The following is a 26,605-nucleotide window of genomic DNA, read 5'->3' as shown; positions in this document are numbered from 1 at the left end:
CCCTTAAAGGTGGGGATCTGGAAGGACCTTTTCTGCTTTTTTTAGACAAACTATTTCCAATTTTGTTTGCCAGCAGCCGGTGCGGGCCCCTTCTAAATGCACAGGGCTTTGTTCGCGGGATGCACCGGGACTATTTTTCCTCTGCTTTTTATTTATTTCCTAACACCAGTTCCTTTTGCAGCCCACTCGGTTTTTCTTACGTCCTTCAGAAGGACTCACACTCCGTGATCACCCCTTGCGTTCCCAAATCCAGCCGGTCACGGCTCATGTTTGAGCTCGCAGCTGGCTGGGGTGCGGCTGGCAATCACAGAGGAGGTGAGGTCCCGCTGTTTCTGTAGAGAAAACCCACAATCACACACCTGGTCCACTCACGCTTCCACTCCCCTCACCAGTAAGATTATAAATTTCAAGCGGTACTCACCTGCTTTCAAGCAGCTGTTGAGCGGAAAAGCCCAAGGACTCCCTTTACTACCCTATACCTTCCGGGCTGGGTCCGTGGATGTTGTCCCTGGACAAAGAAGGTCCATGCCGCCTGGGTTTGGATCCGCGGGCCCGGTCCGGTGGCAGGGTTGGCTGGGAAACCTTCATGGTCGCCAATTGTTGAAAGGTGTCAAAATGCCTTTCTTTCGAGGATTCGATTTTCCCACTGGGAGAGCTCTGGCTCAAGGATACGAACAACTGCTTGAAAGCTGGATCTTTTTATTTTTCAGGAAGGTGGGGGACAATGAGGAGTCTGCATTCCTGGGGTAGCTAGCTTCTTATGGTAAGTCCCTGGTTTTTTATACCCTTTTCTCCCTTTGTAAGTTGATTTTGTGTGAATGTTTGTATTTGTGCTTAATGTTTCAAATCCTGTTTGAGTTTGTCTTTATTCCCACCGGAGGGCAAACTCTGTGGGGTGGCTAGATTGTATTATTGGTTTTCTCTAATCTCTTTTAGCTTTAAGATAGTTTTTCATATTTGTTCTGTGGCAATCTCCTGTCTGTCCCTTTTGTAATTTATATTTTGTGTCTTTTGTCTGTTTGTTTTGCTTATTAGGTATATCCTGTGTTTGTAAGGGTTTTCTAAATTATCTTTTTGTTTCCTTTTCTTATTTGTCTAGTTTTCTTAATTACTTAGGCTTTTGTCTATAGGGATTCTTTAATACCTTTTTTATTTGATTCCTTTTCCTATGTAAGTTTGTTTTCTGGCTGACCTGATGTTCCCCTTGGGCTTTCCTGTTTTTGTGACACTACTGTCTTCGTGAAGTTCCCTTTCCACACAACCTTTGATGAAAATAGTTTGTCTGTAATACTGTATAGAATTAACAGAATATCAGAACAGAGTTGGAGTACCTCCAAGTACCCTTGGAAGTGATGTTCTTCTGAATAAGTCGATGTTGCTCATATCACAGAAGAAATAAAGCAAAGCAGAACAAAACAACCAATGACATAAGCAGTGTCCTGCTAGATCAAATTCCTAACTGCCTAATCCAGCAATCTATTCTCACAGTGGCCAGCAACTGCACAAGGATGCCATGAGTCTCCCAGCAGAAGGCCTTCAGAGGCAGTCATACTGCTATCAAGAATAGTATGCGTGACTTTCATGAATTGGTCTAGCCCCCCCCCCCCCCTTTTTAAAAGCCTTCCAAGCAAGGTAGTCAGCACCAGGTTCCATAGGAATGCATCCAAAGTCAAATTACACATTGTGGTTTTTTTTTTTAAATCAGACCATCAATCACTACTGATTCAGATTCCATCCAAATGATGCTGGCCATTAGAAAAATTCTAAAAACATTTTGGCCAACTAAAATTTAGTTTGTTTAAATCACAGATACTGCTAATTTAATAAATACGTTTTTCAACATTCTTGTTTTATTTTCAAATTGATGGGATACTCATAGTAACTGAGAAAAGCATGTATTGTGCAGCTGTAGCAGATAGGTTTTCAAGTTCAGGTCTTCTGAAAACAATGAATAAAGACTTGGAATAGCACCAAATGCATTGACCCACGTTATAAATGCTTCTCAGGGCTGTTGAAAGTTACTTCTGTCTCCAACTCTCACCAGCAGATTCTGAGCCACCAGGTGGCAGCAGAGGAACAAGACTGACTAAATTACTGCACAAGTTTGAGATAGTTGTGATTAAGGTTAACTGAAGCCCCAATAGAGTTAGCTTCTAAAGAATGATAACAGGATTCCAGGGGCATTGATGCAATTGTTTAATTCTATATGTATAACCTCTAGTAATTTAATAAGAAATAATTTTTTTTATTTATTTTCATTTGTATTTCGCATAAAAGTTGCTAGAGCAAATCTGATATCACGGAGGAAGTCCTAAAATGAATCAAGTGTATCTTTAAATTACAAGTTAGAGCCTTATTGTATTGAAATGATTTTTTTAAAAAAAATTAGCTTCATTCTCTAACTGAAATAACTGGAAAAACTGCAATTTAAAGCAAGGATAATATCATATTTTTCTGTTCTTTATTCTGAATGCAAATTTACTTTTTCAATATAATCAGAGGAAATTTTCTCTAATGCAGTGTCACCTTTGATTCCTATGCTAGATGGCCTTACTATATAGCAACAGCAGAAAAGGTTTTTTTAAAAAACAAACAAAAAAAACTGGGCTTCCCAGAAAGAAAGATCTGAAAAATCTAGTCTAGCCGCAGACTCTAAATATGTTTAACACTGTTTTCTACCATATCTATGGGTGAAATTAAACTACCGTATTTGCCGGCGTATAAGACGACTTTTTTGCCCTAAAAAACATGCCTCCAAGTGGGGGGTCGTCTTATACGCCGGTAAATACATTGTCACTCGGTGCAAGAGCGACGGGGCGGAGCTCCGCAACTTGCGAAGCCCCTTCAAGCCCAGCCGAAGTCTCTCTTCCTCCTCCTCCTCCCACCCACCCACCCACCCTCCGCCCGGCTCGGGCGCTTGCGGAGGCCAATCTGGAGGTGGGGTGGGGTGGAGCGGGAGGGTCTCTGGCGGGGCCGCTCGCCCAGCCAGCCCCGAGCCGCGTAATGGCCCGGGGAGTGGGGGGAGAAGGTGGTGGGGGTGGACTGTGGCGCCCCTCCTTCTGGGCAGCGGGGCGGGGGCGGCAATTTGCTCCTCCCGCTTCTCCTCCCTCTTTGAAAGACCGGGAGGGCTGTGCTTGGGGCGGGGGGTGTCCTCAGGAAGTTCCTGATGGGACCCCGCTGGGCAGGGCCACCCGGCTCCCGAGCTGCTTTCCAGGGTCCCCTTGGGAAGAAAAGGGTCCGGTGGGCGGTGGAAGAAGGCGAGCGCCCTCCTCCCGCCCCTGTCCCGTCCCGTCCCTCCTCTTGTCCCCTCCTCCCTCCCCGCTTAAGAGAGAAAGATCTGCCTCCCCTGCACCGAGCTTCCACCCGGCGCCGCGTCTCCCGGCCAGCGCGCGCTGCGACTTGGGAACCGGCCAAGCGACTTTAAAACCGAGCGGAGGCCAGAGATAGCCGGAATTACCCTCCACACCACACACACACACACACACAGAGAGAGAGAGAGAGAGAGAGAGAGAGAGTTGGCAGCTGTCCATCCCCCACCCTTGGAGTCCCGATGGCACGCACGCGGGGGCTGTCACAAAGAAAGGGAGAGGAATTGAGTGCCAGCCTGAGAAAGGCGAAGCTGCCTCTCTAAAGCATTTTGGTGGCTTTGTAAGTTTGGGGGAAAGGGGTTGGGGGTGTCAATCAAGAATTATATCCAGAATACCCCAAGTGTTACAACTTACCGTATTGCCGGCGTATGAGACGACTTTTTTGCCTTGAAAAGCATGCCTCCAAGTGGGGGGATCGTCTTATACTGCGAGTATATAACAAAAACTATATTTTGAGTGGAAATGTTGGGGGCTCGTCTTATACGCCCAGTCGTCTTATACGCCGGCAAATACGGTAATTACTTGTTTTTTCTGTCTTCATTATGTTCAGTAATAATTCCATTAAAAACACCACACCATAATTCTGGAGCAAGATAAGGTCTCCTTGGTGCTTTTCTTACTTCTGGGATTTTTTTATGATTATTTGAGATATCCTAGTAAAAGGAGCTTCTGCATAGATTTTTCGTATTTTTGCCATGAGTTAACATCACAGGACATTATTGTATGGATAGTAGAAATACTGACATTATGGAAGTCTTTAAGAGTAAAGACACACAAGCTTGGCGTTCAAATTTTTATTTTTGATCAAAATTGTATTTCTTCTTGCATAATAAAGGAGAGTTTTGGTGTAGCATGTTTGTGAATGTTGCTTTGGTGAGATTAAAGCCAATTCATTTACATTCTGGATCTTTGATACCATGGCATGTTTATAATAAATAAACCATACTTCATATCTTTTCAGATAATACTTCCAGTGAACATTTACTTGGGAAGATGTCTGGGCCAAACTAGCTACTAAATTAGAAATGGCACTTTTTTTCTCTCCAAAGCACGACTATGGAGGGCATGACAATTTCATACTTCAGAGCCAAAAGTTCCTTGCTATGTTATGGAAAATGGGAACAAATACCTTTTGATTGAACATTATGTTCCAGATGTACTATTGCTCTTTCAATGGAAGATTTAAACAGGCTTTAACAAACAACTTGCACAGAACCTTTATGGCGGCAAGAGATGACATAGAGAAATACAGTGTTTCCATTCAATGTGTGTACGGGTAGTCCTTGACTTATGACCACAGTTGAGCCCCAAAACTCTGTTGCTAAATGAGCCATTTTGTTCCATTTTTCGACCTTTCTTGCCACAGCTGTTAAGTGAATCTGCAGTTGTTAAGTTAGTAACACGGTTGTTAAGTGAATCTGGCTTCCCCATTGACTTTGTCAGAAGGTCACAAAAGGTGACCTTCACATGGTCCCAGGACACTCTAATGATCATAAATTTAAATCAGTTGCGAAGCATCTGAATTTTGACCATTTTGACCTTGGGGATGCTGCAATGGTCATAAGTGTGAAAAACAGTCATAAGTCACTTTTTCAGTATCATTGCAATGTTGAATGGTCACTAAACGAACTTTTGTAAGTTGAGGACTACCTGTACTGTGTGTGTGTGTTTGGGGGAGGGGTTTAATGATGATTTCTATAAGCTCCACTCTTGTCCATTGCAACTGAAGGTTGGCTATGCAAAAAAAAAAAAAAAAAAACACCTTGTCCCTCCCCAATTCAAATCTTTAAGAGACCACTGAAATTTTGCTGAATGCCTTCTGCCTTAAACCAACGCTGAATGATGCAGGAATTTTTTATTTGGTTGGCTTTTTATTTTAGGTATTTGTAAACTATTTTTCCAAAGCTCAAAAAAAAACAAAAAAAAACCCCAAAACCACCATTGTGTCATTAAAATGTAAAGGTATTATACCGGTAGATACAGAAACAGCTAATAAATATTTTTGGTGTAAGGTTTTTGAGAAAAGAATAGCAATGGCAATCTGTATTTCTGCAACAGTGTGACCCTTAGATCACAATCATTCTTGCTTCAATCTGATGCCTGTTGCTGAAGCAAGTGATACTACAACATTGGGAGCCTGAACTTAACCTGGAAATGAGTGACTTTTATCATAAATTTCTCATAGCATTCATATGAACATCACATAGCCTTATGGGTAGGAAATGGAAAATAAATTCTAAAAACAATATCAGAAATTGTTCTTGAAATACGAAATGCTCTTACGTATAGTATACAGCTTTACAATATTTAAGTGCATCAAGTCTTCATATTTTGCTCAAATGTTCCTGGCACTTACTTTTTGTAATGCCAATTCATTCCAAAAGCTTGATAGTTTGATAGTTTCCCCCATCTCTACATTTCAGAGTCTTCAGTGGAGCTACTCAAGAATATCTTAGGGGAAGCAAATGGCAAGTCCTCACAGGGAGCAACTGAATTCTTAACTGGATATTGTTTACTATCTTGCTTAACATTTGCTGCCTTGTAGAAACCAACTTTTGTTGCTCTAGTATGAAGCGTTCCCGTCTCAAAATCCCAAGGTTGCCCTCTTCTTATTCTCTTCAAAGTATTTTTGAAGCCTTCTGTATTGAAATAATAGATCAAGGGGTCCAGGGTACAGTTCGTGCTTGCAAATAGCATAGTGATGATAAGGGCATTGCGCACTGAAGCCTGCAAGGTTGAATCAGTCTTAATCACATTAGCTTTTATCATCCCATAGGTTGCCAGGATGATGTTGTAGGGTACGAAGCAGATGATAAAGATGACCAGATTGACTACAAGCATGCGAATGGTCTTTTCTTGGCGCAGGCTCCGCGTCCCACGGGTTTGGCATAGTTTGTGAAACATTCTGATTGAGCAGACCGTCACAGAGGTCAGAGGGAGGAGAAAGCCAAGAATCTCTGCGAAAATGACCAGACCGAAGAGTTTCCCCTGCCACAAGTGCTGACTGAAGCTTTCAAAGCACACAGTAATTTCATTTTGTTTAAAGTTAGAATTTGTTCCATTTTCCTTAATGCATGGAGTTGTCTTGTGGATTAGAGCAACTGGAATAGAGCCTGTCAGGATTAGTACCCAAACCACACAGCAGAGCAGCCTGGCCACTTTGGGACGCCGGAGGTGGCGCCAGCGTAGTGGGTAGACAATAGCAACAAAGCGGTCCAAATTGATGCACATCAGGAAAATACAACTGCCGTACATATTTATTTGGAAGAGAGAACCCGAGACTTGACAAAGGAAACTTCCAAAGGGCCATTCCCCCTTGTGATAGTAGTATATACGGAAGGGCAAAGATATGGTGAAAAGGAGGTCACTCATAACCAAGTTACACATGTAGATGGCCACCACTGACTTGAGCTTCAGGTAGAACAAGAAGATCAAGAGGGATGCAACATTGAGACATAAGCCTGCTGTGAAGATCAAGCTGTATCCAATCAACTGCAGTCGGTGAATGTCACTATAATTATGGCATATATTAAGAGGGACAGCTGACATGCCTGGAAATTACCTGAAGGGAAGACTTTGATAGGTCTGTTTAAGATTCTTGGAGAAGCAGAGATTACAAGAGACCAAAAAGGGGCCTAGAATTCCAGTTGGTGCTCACCATTCTATTTCTTAATTCAGGTGGTGGTCGTAACTCTTTGACTTGAACTTCCAGGTTTCACAATCCACCAGAGCCCAGGAGGTTTAGGGCCATTCTCAGTCATAGAACAATGAGTCTAGAGGAAAATGAGAAGAAGTGTTTTATTATAGCATTCTGAAAAAGCAAAAGCATGAATGTCTCCAAAAATGAAATGGCTCCTAAATTAGAGTCATTTTGGTATAGTGGCTAAGGCACCACTCCCAACTGGGAGACTGGGACTTCTACTCTTTCTTAGGCACAAAGCCAGTTGGGTGACCTTGGATCAGTTATTCTTTTCAGCCCTAGGAAACAGGCAGTGGCAAACCACTTTGGAAATCTTGCCAAGAAAACTTCAGGAACTTGTGCAAGCAGTCATCAGGCATCAACAATGAGCTGAAGGCATAAAAGAAACAAACCACCCTAAATTTTAATAATAAATTGTGGGCAAAAAAATCAAAACTATGGAAAGAGAAATCAAAAGATAGATAGATGATAGATAGATAGATAGATAGATAGATAGATAGATAGATAGATAGATAGATAGATAGATAGATAGATAGATAGATACATAGATACATAGATAGATACATAGATAGATACATAGATAGATATAGATATTTCTGCAGATGTTTCTGTATTTTTCTGCTAATTTTGGAGCTAACTATCTGTTACGTGCGCCCAGGATTGACACATTCTAAAGAACAGAGTTATTACATCAGATAATAACTGGGTTCCATCTGACAGCAGCAGGGGAGAAACAGCAAACCTCCACAAAAGGACGTTGTACCAGTTTGGAACCAGCTTTGAACTTCTGTAGAAATGGCTGGTTTTGATAGTTAAATGTGGTTTTTGTTTCTTCTTTTCTTTTTCTGGCTCCATTGTTATTTGACCCCAGAGCACCAGAGCTGATGTTTCCTTTGCAATGTTATAGTGCTGCTGAACTTGTGGGCAGTCCATTTCTCTATTTGCAGAAACTCTTGTTTCACATACACGGAGACAAAGAGAGGGGAGAGAGAAGAGAGAAGCTCAAGGACTGAGATGTGAGATGAGACTGCTGCATTTGCAACCATTTTTTTTTCACCCTGTTGCTGAAGTGCGGTCACATTACCTTACAGGAGAGAGGCCCAAACATTGGAACTTTCATTTCAGGTCTTAAGTCTCCCTTTTGGGATAGGTCATAACTTTGAATGGTTGCTAAGCAATCAGTCGTAAGTTGAGAACTACCTGTAACCATCATCTGTGATTAAGAACTTTGATGGTGTCCATGTGTAACTGCAGGAGGAGATGGAGGACTTTTATTGTCTCCTCCTATGGGGACAAAGCAATCTCCGCAAGATGAAGCCAGGAAGCCATTATTCTCTACCTTGCTTACTTTAACCATTTCCTTCCACGCAGAAACAAACAGGAAGTGACCTTTTCCTGCAAGAAAACTTGCAGAGCCACCTTTCGAGGTGCCTCATATGAAATATCGGCTAGCACAGCTCTTACCAGCTTTCATCAGCCTGCTCTTTGGTTGAAGGAAAAAAACAGACTTGCAGGAAATCCGGATGGAGCAGTTAGGAGTATAGTCCTTGCTGCTTAGATCATGTACTGTAATACCCTTCCCAAAGTAGGAAAGTGAGGGGCGTTGAAGCAGAATCAAGCTTCCCAGTACTGCATATATTATATCAAAGGAGGAGGCTTGGCGGTTGTAGCTTCAGGAGTTGTTTGAATGAGACCGAGGAAGCTCTGATCAGTGGGGTTTCCTTCAGATTAGCAGAGGCCAAAGGGTAAAGTCCTGCAGATTTGCTGTGCTGGCAGAGAATTTCTAAATGCAGCCAGGAACGGTTCGTGATTTAATAACCTAATTAGAAGCCTTTGATCTGTCTCAGTTATTATCTAGTGACATACTCAAGAGGGCATAGGTTAAATCTGGGTTTTTCTATTTATTACATGGCATAATAATGACTTGTTATTATTCACAGATTTTTAAATAGTTCACAATTTGGTGGGGTTTTGACTTTGTTTCAGAGCCTCTGTAGTTGCTAACAAATCTAAAAGCTTTCTTGATTTTATATAAAATATATATAAAAAACTCTCTGCTTCCAGTGAAGATTACTGATGGCCACAATCAGGAAGTTGACACTGACAAAAAGAAAGTAGTAGAAAATTTGAAATGAATCATGAGGTAAAGCCAACTTGAGGCATGATGGTGACAGGTAGGAAGCAGGGGTAAGCAGTATATCACTTGTTAGTACCCCTAATAAACATTTTATAAGCAATAAGCAATTAAGATTACTTAAGCTATATGCTATGTCAGGTGTATTTCAAGGAAAAAGGAACTAGCTTGCAAAATCTCAGAAGCAAGGTTGGTGCTGGCAGTTAACTTGGGGTGAGGCCACCCTTTCATCACCAAGTACTTTAAAGTGGGCCCATCTTGATGTTTTTGATCCTCTTTTACATATCTTCATGTAAGGGAAAGCTGACAAATGGACTGCCCATCTCTTATTTTGCAAAGTTTTGCAAATGCTTATTCTTGTTTCCAGGCTCAGTGATTTCCCTTAAATAAACTCCCTCCTACTTCATGTAAGGTACAAGGAGAGAAGCTGGTCTGAACAAATCAGACCTGCTTACTGCCCGGGTTAGAGTGATCCTTGAGGCCAAGGCTAAGAGATTGAAGGAAGGGGGCATATCTGCACCGTTCTAAAGTGTCCCATAGTCTGTAGGGCTAATCCTAGTCCTTCAGAAGCAGCTGACTACAAGACCAAATGATGGTCAGTGGAGCACAAAGGATTGCATTCAAAGTAACTGCTGCTTAAAGGGGAAAACGCTACTTTAAAGTGGAATAGCTATGGATGACTTAAGATATGGGTTGGGCATAAGATGGCTACCTTGTGCAATAAGGTAGCAAAAAGAGGCCTTTGGACCAAAATTGTGGGGCTAGGGGCAGGTAAAATCTTTAGATTTTTTTTGAAGCTTTTTGAATGTCTTTTTCAAGAATATAGAACCAAAGGAACAATCAAATAAGACTGACCCTGAAATATCCATTTGCTTGCTAAATAGTATTTTGAGAGATTTGAATTTTTTGCCTAATCCCAAATGTTTATTTTGTGGGATATCTAACAATGGCATTCTCTCCTTTCATGCTGTTATTTTGGCATTAACTGTACATATCTGCAAATTTAATGGGATGTTTTTTTATTAATGTTAGGAGACAAAATTGCATTGTTATTATTCCATATTATTGTGAAGCAGCCTGTGTAATAGATCAATAAATAAGATCAAATGAATGCGAAGCATCTACCACCACCAGTGTCCTATTCAATATATCAATGATCTCAGGAATGATCGTCCAAAAACATCTGCATGGGTTGGTCATGTATGGACATCAGCTAGAAACTTACATATCACCCAAAATAGGCAGAAGATTTAATGTTAAAACAACAATACTGAGAACAAGCAACTTAGCTTTGTTGCCTAAAAATATCTGGGGAACATGGCAGGGGTAACATATTGAAAACAGATCTTAATGATTAATCAGATCAACGCTTTTAGTAAATACACTATTGTTGCTTTGTGTGATCTGTAACAGCCTTTTTCCATGTATGCTTGATAATAAAAATAAGAACAAGGGGCATTGGGAGAATATCTGAAGGATACTGAAGAAGATGCATTGAGGTTAGTATATCAGGAAGGGTTATTGAGGATTGGAGAGAACAAACTGGCCTACCAGAAAGACCAAATGAAGAGATGAAAAGTGACATGGGAAAACATGTCCAGTACATTAAAAAAATGTACTTGAGCATCACTTGAACACTATCTGCACCGACAAATTCACCATTGGTCTATCTATGGCAAAAGGTAGCTGTACATGGAGAGCTTACATCCTGCAATGATATCTCTAACACAATCAAACATCAATATCTGCCTATCCCTGGTCCTTGAAGAGGATTTGATAGGTGGATAAAAATGCCAAATCCAGTCCAACCTCTGGCTGACTGTATGACCAACCAAAATACTAAGGTTTGCAAAGTTTCTCAAGCTGTGGAACATTTCAGTAAAAAAAATAACAATAAATCCCAGAAACCAAAACTTAAATAATACAATACTGACTGCGTTTGAATGAGCTACTTTTGTTTTAGACTCTCTCATAATGCAGTGTGAAAAACCCGAATTTATATAATACTCTGATGTTCTTTGCCCACATTGCTGCAACATAGCGGAGTAGGAATAAGGAAGCTATACCCTTGCTGGAGTTTTGTTTGCCCTGTAGCAGTACAAGAGAAATTCTGTCCAAATAAAAAGAGCAACTATCTCTGAGAAAAGGGTTTACTAAACCTGAGCAGAATCTTTTTTCAATTTTGTGCATAAAATTCTCTATAAGTATGAATAATACTTCACATTTTTTACCTCAGAATAATCACTATTCACTTCTCACAACTAGGATGCAGAGAGCAAAATACAGAGCAAGATACAATCAGATATAGATATTGATCACTCACAAATTACAACTTAATCTCTATGCATATAACATATCTTCTACTCTCTAATTTAAGTTTGATTGCAGAAACCATACCTCAAACATGATCACACACAAATGGTGGCACATTGGTTTGGGCCAGATGACAAATTTTGGTCTGAGGTTTATATTTTGAGGGTTTTCCTCTTTCCCAATCACACCAATTTCCTGATTACCTTATTGATGTCAAAAAAGGGCTAACTACCATTTATCAGCATCCGATCTAATCCTGCACCCAATTTTCTCTATACTACCTGTGCTTTACCTTTCCCTTTGTGTGGGTTGGTGGAGTTACAGTCTTCAAATTTCCTCTGTTTAATGCTCGCAACAACTGAAGAGACGTTGATTCATCAGCAAAAATTCAAAGAAACATCCCAAGCAGTAAAAGAATGTGAGATAGGTGGCAACAATTCTCAGTTCTACAAACTTCCCACGATTTGTCCAACTCTACTTTCTCTCTGATTGTTTCCACGTCTTCCTTCAGATGCATCATTTTGCTGTTTTGTCTTCATTCCATTATTTTCAGCCTCTTTTTGTGATGCAACCAACCTGGTTTTGGCAAGAATGTTCATTTCAATAGCTAACAAGTCATTTTACATTAAGGCACAAATGAGAGTGAAAGAAGCAGCAACTGTGGACATGTGACAAATAAGGAAGTAGGCTGGTGAAAATTCGTACTTACTGTCCCCGCTTCACATTTCCTCAAATTTCTACCTTACCTCGAGTAGGGAAGAGTGCAGAGCAAAGCAAAAAAATTAATAATTAGCCAACCCTTGAGATCCGTCTTGGGAGTGTTTACTAGATGGATATATCACACAAAGCCTAGTACACCAACATTTCAGCTTTTACACTGCCTTTCTTTGGTCTTTCTGAAATAATATGTGGTGGTGTTCTGCACTTAAGAACTTTTCACATCTTGTGCCTGTAAGACAGCCTTCTCTCTTTTATCCAAATAATGACATGTGCTGTGGCAGATAGCCCAAACAGCAATAACCAAATTCAATTTGATTAGAGTTATAATATGGAGACCTAGATTCAAATCCCCACATGCAGTAGATACTAAGAACATTTCAGTGACCTTGGTTGTTCATTTACATGCTAAACCAAGTTCAACCAAGCCACATGATGGCCTTGAGTGCTGTGTGAATCCAGATTTTGGCTTTGTTTACATACTGCACAGAGCCATCATTTAATATTGACTAAATTTTAGATGGTTGACTATAGACACACAATAAACTATGGTTTATAAACCACAAGGCTGAATTCATACAATATGCCAGGCTAAAACAAAGAAGCCAAAATTTTACTTAACATGACATGTAAGTGTTTCAACAATCTTTTTTCTCTGCAGGGGGTTACACCATCTTCCTGCTCCAAACAACCACAGGTGCTTCTGCTCTGCTCTCCAACCACAGTCCAGACTCCAGACAGCCATTGCATGGCTACTGGTAGCTGGCTTCCCAGATATTGAAATACACTCATCAAATGAACTTGGGGAGTTGGGGCTGAGACACAAAGGAGGAAGCCAAGGCTCCATGAATCCCATCAGCAAGAAATGTTCTTGGGAATGGCATGTTTGCAGGTGAGGTAGGCAGATGCAGAGAGGGATAAAGGGTGAGATAGAGCAGAGTGTGAGGGAACGGTTGGTCCATGAGCTAATACGGAGCAGAACAAGCCATCTCAGCCCCCAGTGTCTACAGTCAAAGCTAGGGAAATCATTCAAAGAGATGCTTTACTTTAAGTGACGTGCTTCTCTAGATACCACAAAACCACAGTTACCAAGAAGGCCTAGACATTTCTACTCTGAGACCGTGGGAGGACATGAAGCAACTGTACTATATATTCAAGCAGCTGCTTTGCAACCTTAAGCTGTTCCAGAAGAGTGATTTGCTCTGAAATGATGGACCTTGCACAGTCTCATAGCAAATAATAGCAAACAGGAGGCAGATATCAGAGTATTATATTTTTATTTCCTGTATACTGTATACTGATGATTTGGATAATGTTCTTGATTACTGTATTAATAGATGTATAGATAGATGATAAATAAATAGACAGGGATAAACAGATAGGCAGATAAACATATATCTTATAAGCTTATAAGCTACTTAGAACTTTATAATAAGTATATATGGGAGAAATCTGCAGAAGTTCCCCTGGCATGAAAATAGTTATTATTATTATTATCATTACTTTTACTACTACTATGTAATTGAAAGTATATATTCCCTAGGCAAACAATATTACACTAACAAAATGTCTTGCAACATTTCTCACTTTATGAACCAACCAAGCCATTAAGATAATGTATAAAACTTGATAACCTAGCCTCAGCATCTAAGCATCAGACTTCCTACTTCCATTTACAAAGAAAGCTCTTGAAAACTCTCCCAAAAATCAGAAATGAGGGGACTAGAGGAACACTAGGCTCCAATATGTTGGGGCCATCAATAGAAGGCCTGCATTTCACCCCATGAATCTCTTCTCATAGGTTGGGAATCTGAGCAATCTCTTGACGACTTGACAAGACAAACAGACTAGACAGAGCCTAACCTAACCCAGTGTTGTTCCTTGCAAGGATTTAGAGGCGACAACCAACATTTTGTGACCATTTGAGAGCCTTTACAGAACTTCATGTTGTGCGCCAGTTGCGGCCTTTCCTGGATCAGTATTCCCTGCACTCGTTCAGTTTCTAGTCATCTCACAGCTGGACTATTGTAACGCGTTCTACATGTGTTCACCCTTGAAGATCATTCAGAAGCTGTAGCTGATGCAGGGCGCGGCAGTGCAGGTAGCTTGCCCACCCCCCAAGAATACCTCCTGTGACATCACTGCTTCGCGAGCTGCATTGGTTACCAGTCTGCTTCTGGGTGCAATTCAGGGTGTTGGTGGTCACCTTTAAAGCCCTTCATGACATGGATCCAGGTTACCTGAGGGACTGTCTCACCCCACTGGGATTGGCCCGCACCACTCATGCCAGAGGGAGGCACGCTGCAGGTCCTGTCAGCCTGATTATTCCGGCTGGCAGGGTCCAGGAGGAGGGCCTTCTCTGCTGTTGTTCCTGCCCTCTGGAACAACTTGCCCCCTGATGTGAGGTTGTCCCTAACCCTTCAATCTTTTCTTAAAGGCCTAAAGATGTGGCTCTGCCAGTTGGCCTGGGGCCCCAGTGGAGAAACAGTGCAATGGAGCTAGTTGAGTAATAATAGATTCCCCCCCACCTCCAACCCCACCCTCCTCATGGGTCCTTGGTTTTAATGTCTGAATTTTAACTTTTTAGGTTTCAACTGTATGTGCATCTTTAAGCTGTCTAGAATTACCCTATGGTGAGATGGGCAGTCAATACATTTTATAAGTAAGTAAGTAAGTAAGTAAGTAAGTAAGTAAGTAAGTAAGTAAGTAAGTAAGTAAGCAAGCAAACAAACAAACAAGCAAGCAAGCAAGCAAGCAAGCAAGCAAATAAATAGTGTTGGGCCTAATAACCAGTGCAGACTCTGTAACTTCGGTCTCATTGAGTAATACAAGATTCTGTTTGTTAGCAACTGGCCATTGCCATCAGAACCAATTTTAATTTCTAGGCTGTCTTCAAAAGCAGCCCCACTTCGCAGTAACCTTGCTACAAGGCTTCCCAGTCCAGCAAACGTCTAACCGGAGCATCAGCCAAAGTGTACAAGCTGAAGATCAAGGATATCTCTTCCTTTCCCTTTTATAATATAGCTGAAACATAACATCTGCACTTAAAATCACAGTTCTTTTTATCTATTTGTCCTATTGAAAGTTGCCATGAGGATTGCATGGAGGATCAAGTAGAATTTCACAAAACCTAATACTGGCATGCAGGTCTCCCTCACCATCTCTTTCCCCTTTGTAAGTTTCTTTTTTGTTATTTCACTTTCCTTCTTGTTCTAATATCTTCTTGGAATAGATAGATAGATAGATAGATAGATAGATAGATAGATAGATAGATAGATAGATAGATAGAAAGACAGAGCTAGATAGATAGATAGATAGATAGATAGATAGATAGATAGATAGATAGAGATAGATAGATAGATAGATAGATAGATAGATAGATAGATAGATAGATAGATAGATAGATAGATAGATAGATGATAGATAGATAGATATAGTATTTCACTGCCACCTCTACAACTTGAAATAAAACAGAAGTATTGCAACAAATTTCCATTTCAATTTACCTGACATTCCTTTTCAGGTATCCTGATTCATGGATGTTTTGAAAAGCTCACATTCCCCAAACTTCTATCTTTCCATAGACATTCATAAGAAGGCAGTTCTGGTGATGGATTTCTGAGATGCCTTTAAGGAAACTCAGAAGAGAAGAATATAATCTCTCTTCACCCTTTATTGACTCAGAGCTAAATTATATCTAAATGTGAGGGCTTCATTTAGTTTTTATTATTAATATTTTTGGAAGACTGATCCCAATCTAATGAGTCCAAATCTTTTAATTTTTTTTAAAAAATTACTAAGCCTGTTGTCAGACTATTCATTCAACACTGAAGTCTATAATTAAACATCATTTGGTGGGGGGGGAGAGAACACTTCCTCCCTCTCCTGAATCTAGGTTTCTGTTAATAACTTTTATTGCAATAATTTTATCCTTATATTTCCCTTTACAACATCCCTGTTTAATTATTTGTGGATTTAGGTATCATTTTTCAAAACAGACATTTTTTCAAGGCATCTTATTTTTAAGGCAAATGTCTAAAAAGTTCAGTTTAAAATAATAGGTTAAAATGAATTCATTCTTGGTTGGAGAAAATGTCCCACCCATCCCCTAATAAGTGACTAATCTATGGTAAAAATTGAACCTGAGATGTCCTGTTTCTTCATTCCAACTTTTAGCCCCCCAGTTATATCACTCACCAAAGACAGCACAGCTCGTGCATTTCCACTGGATGCCTGCCAAAAGAAAGCATGAAAAGAAATGGCAATAACAAAATGTCCTGGTTTCTGGATACAAAAAGGAGCTGAATTATTTGACTTCCATCAACACTTAACATGAATCCCTCTCGGCTAAGCCTGAACACTACTGGTTGGTGATACACTTGTTGAGTTCCAAGATAAAAGTCTATTATGCTCTGAATTCCATGCTCAGATTGTCCTACCTCTTGGGATCTTGGAGTTCTTTAAGCCGTAAAGTTGTGCTGTTGTAAGAAAACATGGAACTGGGAGTTGCACAGCCTGGTCCTAACTCCTTCAGGAAAGGAAGAGACATGCTCAAGCTTCCTGAAGCCCTTTTCTGATCTGGCAGCAGGTAAAACCAGTCTTATGGGGTGTGTCAGGTGTGCTGGGAGCTGCAGATCCAAACAGGTTTTTGGGCCTACCTAGTAAGGATATTTAAAAATAATAATGATCAGCTACATTCGCATATGGAAGACTATCCCCTGACACTTCACGGATCTGAGTAATTTCCTTCTCCGGAGACATTCTTTTTTTCTCCCCTAAAATTGCTGCACTTTCCTCTTGAATAGACTGCCTGACAAACAACAACCCTAATTATTTAATTAATGAATTAATGAATCCATCCTGCTGCAATCTTGTTCAATGTCACAATAGAAATAACAACCAAATTATAGCAATCCAAATTACAAAAAAAAAAAAGCCAAAGCAGGAGAGAAATATAGAAAGAACAACCAAAGGTGAGGTGATGCTACTGAAAGACTCTTCAAAAAAGCTCTGTTTTTAACAATTAAAACAACCATCTGGGAGGGGCTGGGAAGGTCTCAGCAGGGAGCTCATTCTTTAGGTCGATGCTGTGTGGAGAAGCTGTGCCTTCTAGCTTCAGCTATTCTGATGTCCCAGAAATGTGAAACAAGGAGATCCTCCCTAGTTGCTCCAATCTGTTGGAGGAGCCAATCCCATGGGTGCCCAGGTGCCAAGTCATGGAGGGCTTTGTATAGTTAACACTTTAAGCAGGGGTGGGTATTCAGCAGGTTCTGACCAGTTCTGGAGAACTGGTAGCAGAAATTTTGAGTAGTTCAGAGAACCGGCAAATGCCACCTCTGACTGGCTCCGCCCCCATCTATTCTCTGCCTCCCGAGTCCCAGCTGATTGGCTGGGTCTTCTTTGGTTGCCCTGCACAGGAGAACAGAGCTGGAAAGCAGGTTAGTGGGGTGGGGAGGGAATGAGATTTTGCAGTATCCTTCCCCATGGAGTGGGGTGGGAATGGAGATTTTGCAGTATCCTTCACCTGCCACGCCCCCCACACCACGCCCCCTACCCAAGAAATTGAAACGGTAACCAGTGTAGGGCCTGCCACATTTATTTAATATGCTTCCAACATCAGGGGCTAGTTAAAAGACCAGACCACCACATTCTGGACTAATCATTGCAATTTCCGAATAGTCTTTAAGGCAGCCCTATGTAAAGCATATTGAATATATACTGTGTCCAGCCCCTTCTATAAAAAGCCAGGCGCACTCACATATTGTAGCAGTCTATATGAATGGTGATGAGATCATCAGTTATTGTCGCTAGATCCTCCTGCACCAGCTTAAGGATGTGTTTAAGCTCTACTATCCATAGTTTCCACCTGCTGTTCAAATGGGAACCACAAGTCCAGGAGGATCCCTACATCACAGACCTCCTCCTCTCCATCCATGAATAACACCAGCACCAAAGAAGAGCCCTGACGGACAGGTAAACCTTGACATACAACCGTTCATTTAGTGACCATTCAAAGTTACAACAGCCTCAAAAAAGTGACTTACAACCACTCCTCACAATTACAACCATCATTGCATCCCTACTGTCACATGAACAAAATTGGGTGTTTGACCATCAATATGTATTTATGTTGGTTGCAGCATGCCAGGGTCACATGATTACCATTTGTGACCTGTCCAGTTGCCTTCTGACAAGCAAAGTCAATGAGGAAGATGGATTCGCTTAATAACCACCAGTGATTCTCTTTAACAACCATGGCAAAAAAAGTCATAAAATTGGGAGCCATTCACTTAACAACCATCTTTCTTAGCCACAGAAATTGTGGTCCCAATTGTAGTTGTAAGTTGAGGACCACCTGAACGAAGAGCAACTCCAACTTCCTTAGGTTCAGTTTGAACCTGTTCTCTCTCCAGACTGTCGAGGCTCCAAACCCCAGGAAAGAATATTGGGGGTACCTCCCTTACTACCCAAGATAGCAATGTGTTGCATATCGATTATTCATAGCCCAAATTGTCATCCTATGATCTTCCCCCAACAGTTTCAAATAAAAGTTAAGAAGCAGGAGAGTGAGGACTAATTCCTGTAAAGTAAGGGTCTGATAGGCTGACCTCACTTACCTCTTTACAACAGACTTACGTTATGTTCCAAGGAAAGGGGAAGTTTTCACTCTGGTCCACCAATTAGGCGGGAAAATACTTCAAGCTGATTGGTTGTCCCGTCTGACAGCTCCTATAAAAGGACAACTGGGGTTTTTCAATGCGTAACTGTTACCTGAATAAAGAAGTTCTACTCGTTACCTCGATTCAGTGTCTTCTTTCACCCACAATTCAACAGAAATCATTCACAGGAGTGGAACCCCTGCAAAACAGTGCCCCAATCCCTGACCTCCGTAGGTAATCCAGTAAGATGCTAGAGAGAAGAAGTCTAAAAGGACAGGAAGCTCACCAAGAGATCTAAAAGGAAAAGGAGAAGTGCACTTCACAGGTCATCCAGCAAAGAGACCAAAGTTGTCTCGTTCCCATGCACAGGTCTGAACCCAGACTGAACAGAGACAATCCACTCCTCCTAAAGTAGTACCTTTATGCATTTAGAATATCTACAATACCATGATTCACAATTCCAACATCCAGTTGGAAAGATGTAAAGCCTATGATGCCTCAATAGCCGTGCTCATTAAAAATGAAGACGTGCTATTTTCCTGGACTGATATTTAATTAAAAATACAGGACAGAAGTAGCTGAAAAATCTGAAAATGAATGCAGTCAATGGAACAGTCCTACTCTACATAGGTCAAAACAAAAGCAGGTATGATGTCAGAGGATGGAGCATCAGGTTAAAAAAGCAACAATGGCAAGGTATCAGTCTTCTAGAATAGGGGTCCCCAAACATAGCTGGCTGAGGAATTCTGGGAATTGAAGTCCGCAAGTCTTAAAGTTGCCAAGTTTGGGGACACCTCTTCTAGAGGCAAATGAACCCTGTATTGCAAGAAGGCATATCTACACATTTTGATATCTTTCTGTGAAGAAAGAATAAAGCATTTTATTTATTTATTTTATTTTATTTGTCAGTCGGTTATATGATAATAGGCATAAGTATAAACATGAGTACGAATACAGGAAATAGGCACGAATAAATGGGGACAATAGGACAGGGATGGTAGGCACAATGGTGCACTTATGAACACCCCTTACAGACCTCTTAGGAATGGGGTGAGGTCAATAGTGGATAGTTTGAGATTAAAGGAGTGGGGGTTAGAGGCCTCAATGTAATAAACTAGTATGTCCATCTGCAAAACCATAATAAAGGAGAGCTTTTAAAAAGTTGTATAATTCTTAAAATAAAGTAATAATTTAAAAGAGTTCAAAATAATTCTATTTACGGTCATCTCATTTCCCCAGGATTTTGCTGGTTTGCAAAAAGCAGTTAGAAGCATCTTTGCAAAATGGAAGAATATTTTTAAAAAAATAGCATCATACTCAAATGAGACAAGAACAATTGCTTCCAACCCTTAAAAATAGTGCAATTAGTTTTAATACTCAAAAATGTGATATCATTTTATAGATTGAACTACAAAACTGATGAAGGTTGGGTCAAAAGTAATGTCACTGACAAAAGAATGCTATGTGGATTTTTTTGCCATGCCAAAAGAATGAAATTTTTGGAATACTATTTGATCTGTCCCAACTCCCACAATTGTATTATATATCTCTGATAGTATTTTGTTGTTAAGGCTAGAGAGCTGTAAAGCAGGTAAGCAGGGATAACACCAGGCAAAAGAGCAGGGAACATTTCCCCAATCAAGGGACTACCAAGGAGAAACCCCCACCCTCAACACTGGCAGGGCAAGCTACTGCATATAAACAGGAAGCAAACCCCACTCTCTAGAACTAAGGCAGGCAATGAAACATCTGCAAACAAACAACTAAGCACAGAGAGCAGCAAGAACTCCACACTTCAGCCTTGAGCTGTATATATTTTCTTCTATAGGAGCTGTTCCGCCTTGTCTAATCTAAAGACTTCCATATTATGCTAGACTGCAGCTCCCATCAACTTGGCTTCTCAGGAATGTTAGAAATAATAATTCAAATGTCTGGAGACTATAAGATGGGAAAAGCTGATCTAGACCAGTAAAAAGCAGGCAAAGGGAAGGCCAGTCATGAATAACACGTGTATAGGCTTGCTCTGCTTAAGTAACCCACAGTGACGTTGCTGAATTGCATGGAAACTTTTATTTGAGCAGACAATAATGGGCACCGCAGCAGGTGGAGTAGAATACAAGTGGCAATGAAGTTTTTCCTCTAGAAAATATTCCACAGCCAAAGTGCTGCCATGGAAGAAAACAGTGCCTTCGGGTTTCAGCTCCCCCCCCACCCCCAAAACTTCTGGGACCATTTAAGTATTTTTTTTTACTTGATTTTTTTAAAAGGTCAGACCAATTATGATTGAAGGTGATCCCATAGGTACTTTTGAAACACTGGATAATTCAAAAAGTATCTGAGTTTCTATTTCCAGTCCTACTGTATTCATGTCCTAGTTAATATGGTGGCCAGCCCAGATATCTGCACCAAAGGCCATCTTAAAATAATTTTCGGCACCTCAAACTTTCAAGTGCAACTGGTCTGCCCTCATCATGTGGACAGGTGAGCCATTGTGGGTTTAAGTAGTTGAACATTTCATAGGTGCTTAATTGAACACAGGCAATCAAATATAGGCAATCAAATTTTCGTGCCATTTTGTTGACAGTAGAAAAATATCTGGGAAGAAAAACCAGCTGTATAAGGAAACAGATGTTATATAGGTAGTCACTCCACACACAGTCATGTGGACAGGACCTGAGTGATTCCCAGGGTCCTCAGTTTGGAGATTTTTCATCTGTTGCCCTCAAAACGGGGTTGAAAGATTAAGACACACATTTCACTAGAACACTTGCACATTTTTAAACAGACACTGTACTTTATAATCACTTTATATTCAGTGCTGTATTGTTAGATATATCTGAGGGACCATCTCTTCCCAGTTACATCTACCCAACCCATCAGAGCGGGGAGGCAGGAAATGTTGTGGGTCCCAGCCCCTAGAGAGATACACCTGCCTTCTCTGTGGTGGCTCCCTCTTTCTGGAACATCATCCCCTCAGAGATTAGAACGGCCATTCTAGCGTTCTTCCGGAAGGCACTGAAGATCTGGTTCTGCCAGTGGGCCTGGGGAACCCATAGCGGGATGCAGCCCATTAAATGGCTCGTGTGCGGTGCTGTTGCCAGGTGGGGGATGGGGGGTGACTGTAATATATTAATTTACTACATGACTTCTATCAGTTTTATTGTTTTTATACAGGGTTTTATATTCTGTAAGCTGCCTTGACTCAGCCATGTGCGAATAGGCAGCAATATAAATCTCACAAACAAACAAATAAATAGTGTAAGGTCATGTAACATTAATGTACTGATAGGTGAAAATTGATAAACATCTAATAAGGAAGATCTGGTCTGCTGTTTTTTTTTTAAAAAAAATTATGGTTAACATCAAATCTTCTGGCTGCTAGTTGCTGTTCACGGATGCATTCTGCCAATCTTCTGACTTTTCAGGCTTTTTCAGCCTTGGAACTCCTGGTGTGAGCAAGGCAAGTCTCCACCTGTTATCTTAAGGAAGATTCCCGGCTATATTTTGTACCTAAATTAAGGCTTGGCCCATCAGCGACTAAGTACCAAGGTATTCAGGGTCATATGCAGAGACAATCCCTCTGGAGCTTTCCTTTTCCTGGAAACTACTTAGCCATTCAGGTCAAAGTGCTGCATCAGCAAAAGGGCTGATGAGCTATCTTTCTGAATATTAATTTCCGACAGGCTGGTGTAGATTTCAGGGCTGCTAGAACAAAGCCAGTCACCAGTTTTTTGTTTTTTTCCACAGCAAAAACTTGTCACTTTTCGGCAAAAAAAAAAAAAAAAGGCCATCGAATCTGAATTTCGTTTATGAGCTCTGCGGCGTTGTTTTTCCTACAAGCTGCCCAGCACATCAGAGCCTGAAACGCTCGTCCTGCACTTTGGTCCTCACCGGTTTCTGCAGATTACCGCCCTTCCTTTCTTTTCGCAGCGGAGGTGGGTGGGAACACAAAGGCTGTGTGTGAGAGTCCAGTTTCAGCGGCGGAGCACTCCTAAAACGCGGCTGGAATAGCTGCCTGGAAGCTGAGAGGGATACAAGAGCAAACAGGCAGGACTTGGCCTGCGCAAACCAGGGAAGGCGCGCGAGGCGCTTCTCTGTCCGGGAGCTGGGAGCGAAGCGGGAAAATAATAGCGATTTTGTTACCAGGAGGAGGCAGGATGTTGGGTTTGATGTTTTTCATTTTTAAGCTCCTCAGCTATGGTTTGTGGTTTCTGTTGTCATGACTGGAGGCGTGCTGAGGCGTGCTATTGTCATGACTGAAGGCGTGCTGAACTATACCGAGCCCGAGCGTAGTAATACGTACATAACCACCATACCATTTTCCTTTCGGGGTGAGCAAATACTATAGAAAGAATAGGAAAAAATGGCTTGAGACGTGAAAAGCTACATCCAAATTATTCCGGTGAAATTCACTTGTACTGCTCCATGCCGTTTTATTCTATGTAAACCATTTCTCCTTTCCCTTTCAATTCATGCGTTGCCTTTTGTTCTTTAAACATCTGTCACTTATTTTTGGGGAACTCGGCAGCTCCATCCAGTCAATCACTTTCTCTGTCGCTGTACCTTAATATAACCCATTTCTTCTTAACAATATCCAGTCCTTGTTCATTCTCTATATCTGATCAAACCACCTCAATATACTACTTTTGTAGCATTCATTTTGTATGCAGTCAACATTCATTTACTACCCAATTGCTTCTTATTTAAAAGTGTATACATTTAAATATCCGATTAAATATTTTGAAGCTTTTCCTCATCTACTGAAATCACGTTTGCTCATAAGAAGGTAGACAGAAGGACATTTTTTGATATAGCTGTTTCCAGTTCTTAGTGCAGCCATTCCTTGCAATAAACCACTTAAATTTTACCCTCATTTTAACTTTAATTTTGGGTATCTTAAAGCTGCTTCATTTTCCCATTTTTAGTAAATGTTCTTCCAAGGTACACAAATTCATTAACTTGCCTTCATTTTTCATCATGTACGGATAATTTATAATTATTCACTCCATTTTCTCTCTTTAAACACAGTTACCTTGGTCTATTATAGATAATTAGTTTTTGGACCCCTGCTTCTCATTGCTCAACTCAGCGTTATTACTGGATGAACAGTTGAACAGGTTCAAATTATCCTATTCCAGATATATTATGCAAAGACCTAGTTCTCTGGAAAAAGCTGCAATGCTGGGAAAGATAGAAGGAAAGAAAACAAGAGAAGGACCAGCAGCAAGTTGGATGTCTACAGCGGCAATGAATATATAGTTGGGAGACTTGAAAAAATAAGTCAGGAATAGATTGTCATGGAGAAAATCTATGTGTTCACTTGGAGTTGAAAATGACTTGATGGATTGTAATCAGCTTCTCTTTCTATCATGCAGTCTACTGAACCTTCTCCATAAATTATTCAGGTTCTTAACAACATAGTAGTACCTGTATATTAAAATGCACTTGCAATCTTATCCACAGCCAATGCATCTCTAATACCACTATAAACATTCCTTATACCTAAATCAATAAATACCTTAAACAACCAATACAGCATTGTCTTACTCCCAGCTCAGAATGGTACCATGAGCCATAGTGGCGCAGTGGTTAGAATGCAGTATTGCAGGCTACTTCTGCTGACTACCGGCTGCCTGCAATTTAGCAGTTCAAATCCCACCAGGCTCAAGGTGGACTCAGCCTTCCATCCTTCCAAGGTGGGTAAAATGAGGACCCAGATTGTTGGGGGCAATATGCTGACTCTCTAAACTGGTTAGAGAGGGCTGTAAAGAGGTATATAAAGTCTAAGTGCTATTGCTAATGCTCTCCACTAAGCCTTCCACTTTTCTCACATATACAGTGGAACCTTGGGTGACGACCATAATCCGTTCCGAGAATTCGGTCATCACCTGATTTTGACATCCCTGGAAGCGCATGTGTGGAAAAAAAATGGCACGCACGGAACAGCAAATCGCCGCACCTGTGTTTGCGACCAGAGGTAAAATCCTTTGGTCATCACCTGAATTGGTCGTGAATGGAAGTGTTCGCGACCAGAGGTTCCACCTGTACTTTATTTCCATCTTAGACTATTCCTATCACATCCAAATATCACCAGGCTTGAAATTTTGGGCTTGGACAATCTTGAACTACGCCGCCTATGGTTGGACTTAAGCGTAGTACACAAAATTATCTGCTACAATGTCCTACCAGTCAATGACTACTTCAGCTTCAACCGCAACAATACAAGAGCACACAACCGATACAAACTCAAATTTAAATGCTCCAAACTTGATTGCAGAAAGTACGACTTCGGCAACAGAGTGGTCAGTGCCTGGAATGCACTACCTGACTCTGTTTTACATCCTCTAACTCCCACTTCTTTAACCTCAAACTATCCACTATTGACCTAATCCCATTCCTAAGAGGACTGTAAGGGGCATGCATAAGTGCACAAATGTGCCTACCGTCCCTGTCCTATTGTCCCCATTTATTTGTACCTATTTCCTGTATTCTTACTCATATTTATATTTATACCTATTATTCTGTAAGTGATTGATAAATAAAATAAATTTAAAAAATGAATTCAATTCTCCAATCTTTATTTTTAATTTCACTGACTTTGCTAAAAGTGCTTGTTCAACTATTTTAACCCCCTTTCATAGAAAGAAAAATCCACCAAAATTCCAAAATGTGATTTAGATTCAGAATACGTACGTAACATATGTTGGGGACATTTCAAATCAAAAGTGTCTTTTCGTGGGATTATTCAACACCTGAGAAAGGGCAGTCCATGCAAACTGAGAAAAAGAAGTGCTTTACAGTAAATCAGAACAGAACAAAATAACAGAGTTGGGAGGGACCTTGGTGGTCTTCTAGTCCCACCCACTGCCCAAGTAGGAGACCTATACCAGGGGTGTCCACCTCAAGGCCTGGGGGCTGGATCCGCCCATGGGGTGCTTAAATCTGGCCCACGGGGCTGCCCTGGAAACAATGAAGGACTGGCCCATGGTGCCTCTGCCAGGGAAAACAGCTTGCGAGGCCCACGGGTGGTTCTCCCAAGCTCCATTTTTGCTGGCAGAGGGTTGCAGGAGACCGTCCCAGCTGCAAATAGAGCTTGAGAACCTGTTTTCGCTGGCAGAATGCTCAGGCCAACACAGGTTCCCCCAACACGTGTGATATCATGCTGGTCATGCCCCCCCTGGCCTCCCGAGGTCAAACACAACCCTGATGCGGCCCTCAATGGAATCGAGCTTGACACCCCTGCCCTATATCATTCCAGTCTCTTATTAAAAGCCTCCAGTGAGGTTTTCTGAAGGCAAGCCATTCCACCGATTAATTGCTCTCACTGTCAAGGCAATTTCTCCTGGGTTCTAGGTTGGACTTTTCTTTGGTAAGCTTCCATTTGTTATTTCTTGTCTGGCCCTGAGGTGTATTGGAGAATAGGTTGTCCCCCTCTTCTTTGTGACAGCCTCTCAAATATTGGAAGACGGCTATCAGGTTACCCTTAGATCTTCTTGTCATTAAACTAGACACACCCAATTCCTGCAACAGTTCGTCAGGTATTTTATCCTCCAGTCCCCTAATCATCTTTGTTGCTCTTCTCTGCACTCTTTCTAGAGTCTCAACATCTTTTTTGTATCATGGCGATCAGAAATGGATGCAATATTCCAAGTGTTTCAAATCCTGTATGATGTGCTGTCATACAATCTCATTACCTGTTAGATAATTTTTCATT

At 41.1% G+C, this 26,605-nt stretch overlaps 1 protein-coding gene across 3 annotated transcripts; it reads right to left on the bottom strand.

Annotated features, from left to right (window-relative positions):
- Positions 1–3,954: 3,954 nt before the first annotated feature.
- On the bottom strand, positions 3,955–16,798 carry LPAR5 (lysophosphatidic acid receptor 5). 3 transcript variants are annotated; one of them, XM_026688038.2, is made up of 3 exons: positions 16,672–16,761; positions 11,808–12,091; positions 3,955–7,141 (listed from the first exon to the last, which is right to left on the bottom strand). In XM_026688038.2, the coding sequence occupies exon 3, from the start codon at positions 6,915–6,917 to the stop codon at positions 5,781–5,783; it is 1,137 nt and encodes a 378-aa protein (XP_026543823.1). In that variant the 5' UTR covers positions 6,918–7,141; positions 11,808–12,091; positions 16,672–16,761; the 3' UTR covers positions 3,955–5,780. The 3 variants fall into 3 exon arrangements, with proteins under 3 accessions (XP_026543823.1, XP_026543822.1, XP_087810169.1); XM_026688037.2 differs by lacking the exon at positions 11,808–12,091 and having other exon boundaries at positions 16,672–16,798; XM_087954043.1 differs by lacking the exon at positions 16,672–16,761 and having other exon boundaries at positions 11,808–12,603.
- Positions 16,799–26,605: the final 9,807 nt, after the last annotated feature.

This window comes from Notechis scutatus, chromosome 2 (assembly GCF_049901735.1).
Source record: "Notechis scutatus isolate UNSWTSFEM ecotype Mainland chromosome 2, rNotScu1.2, whole genome shotgun sequence".
Lineage (NCBI taxonomy): Eukaryota > Metazoa > Chordata > Lepidosauria > Squamata > Elapidae > Notechis > Notechis scutatus.
Note: the sequence above shows the minus strand (reverse complement) of the source record. Positions and strands in the feature narration are given on the sequence as shown.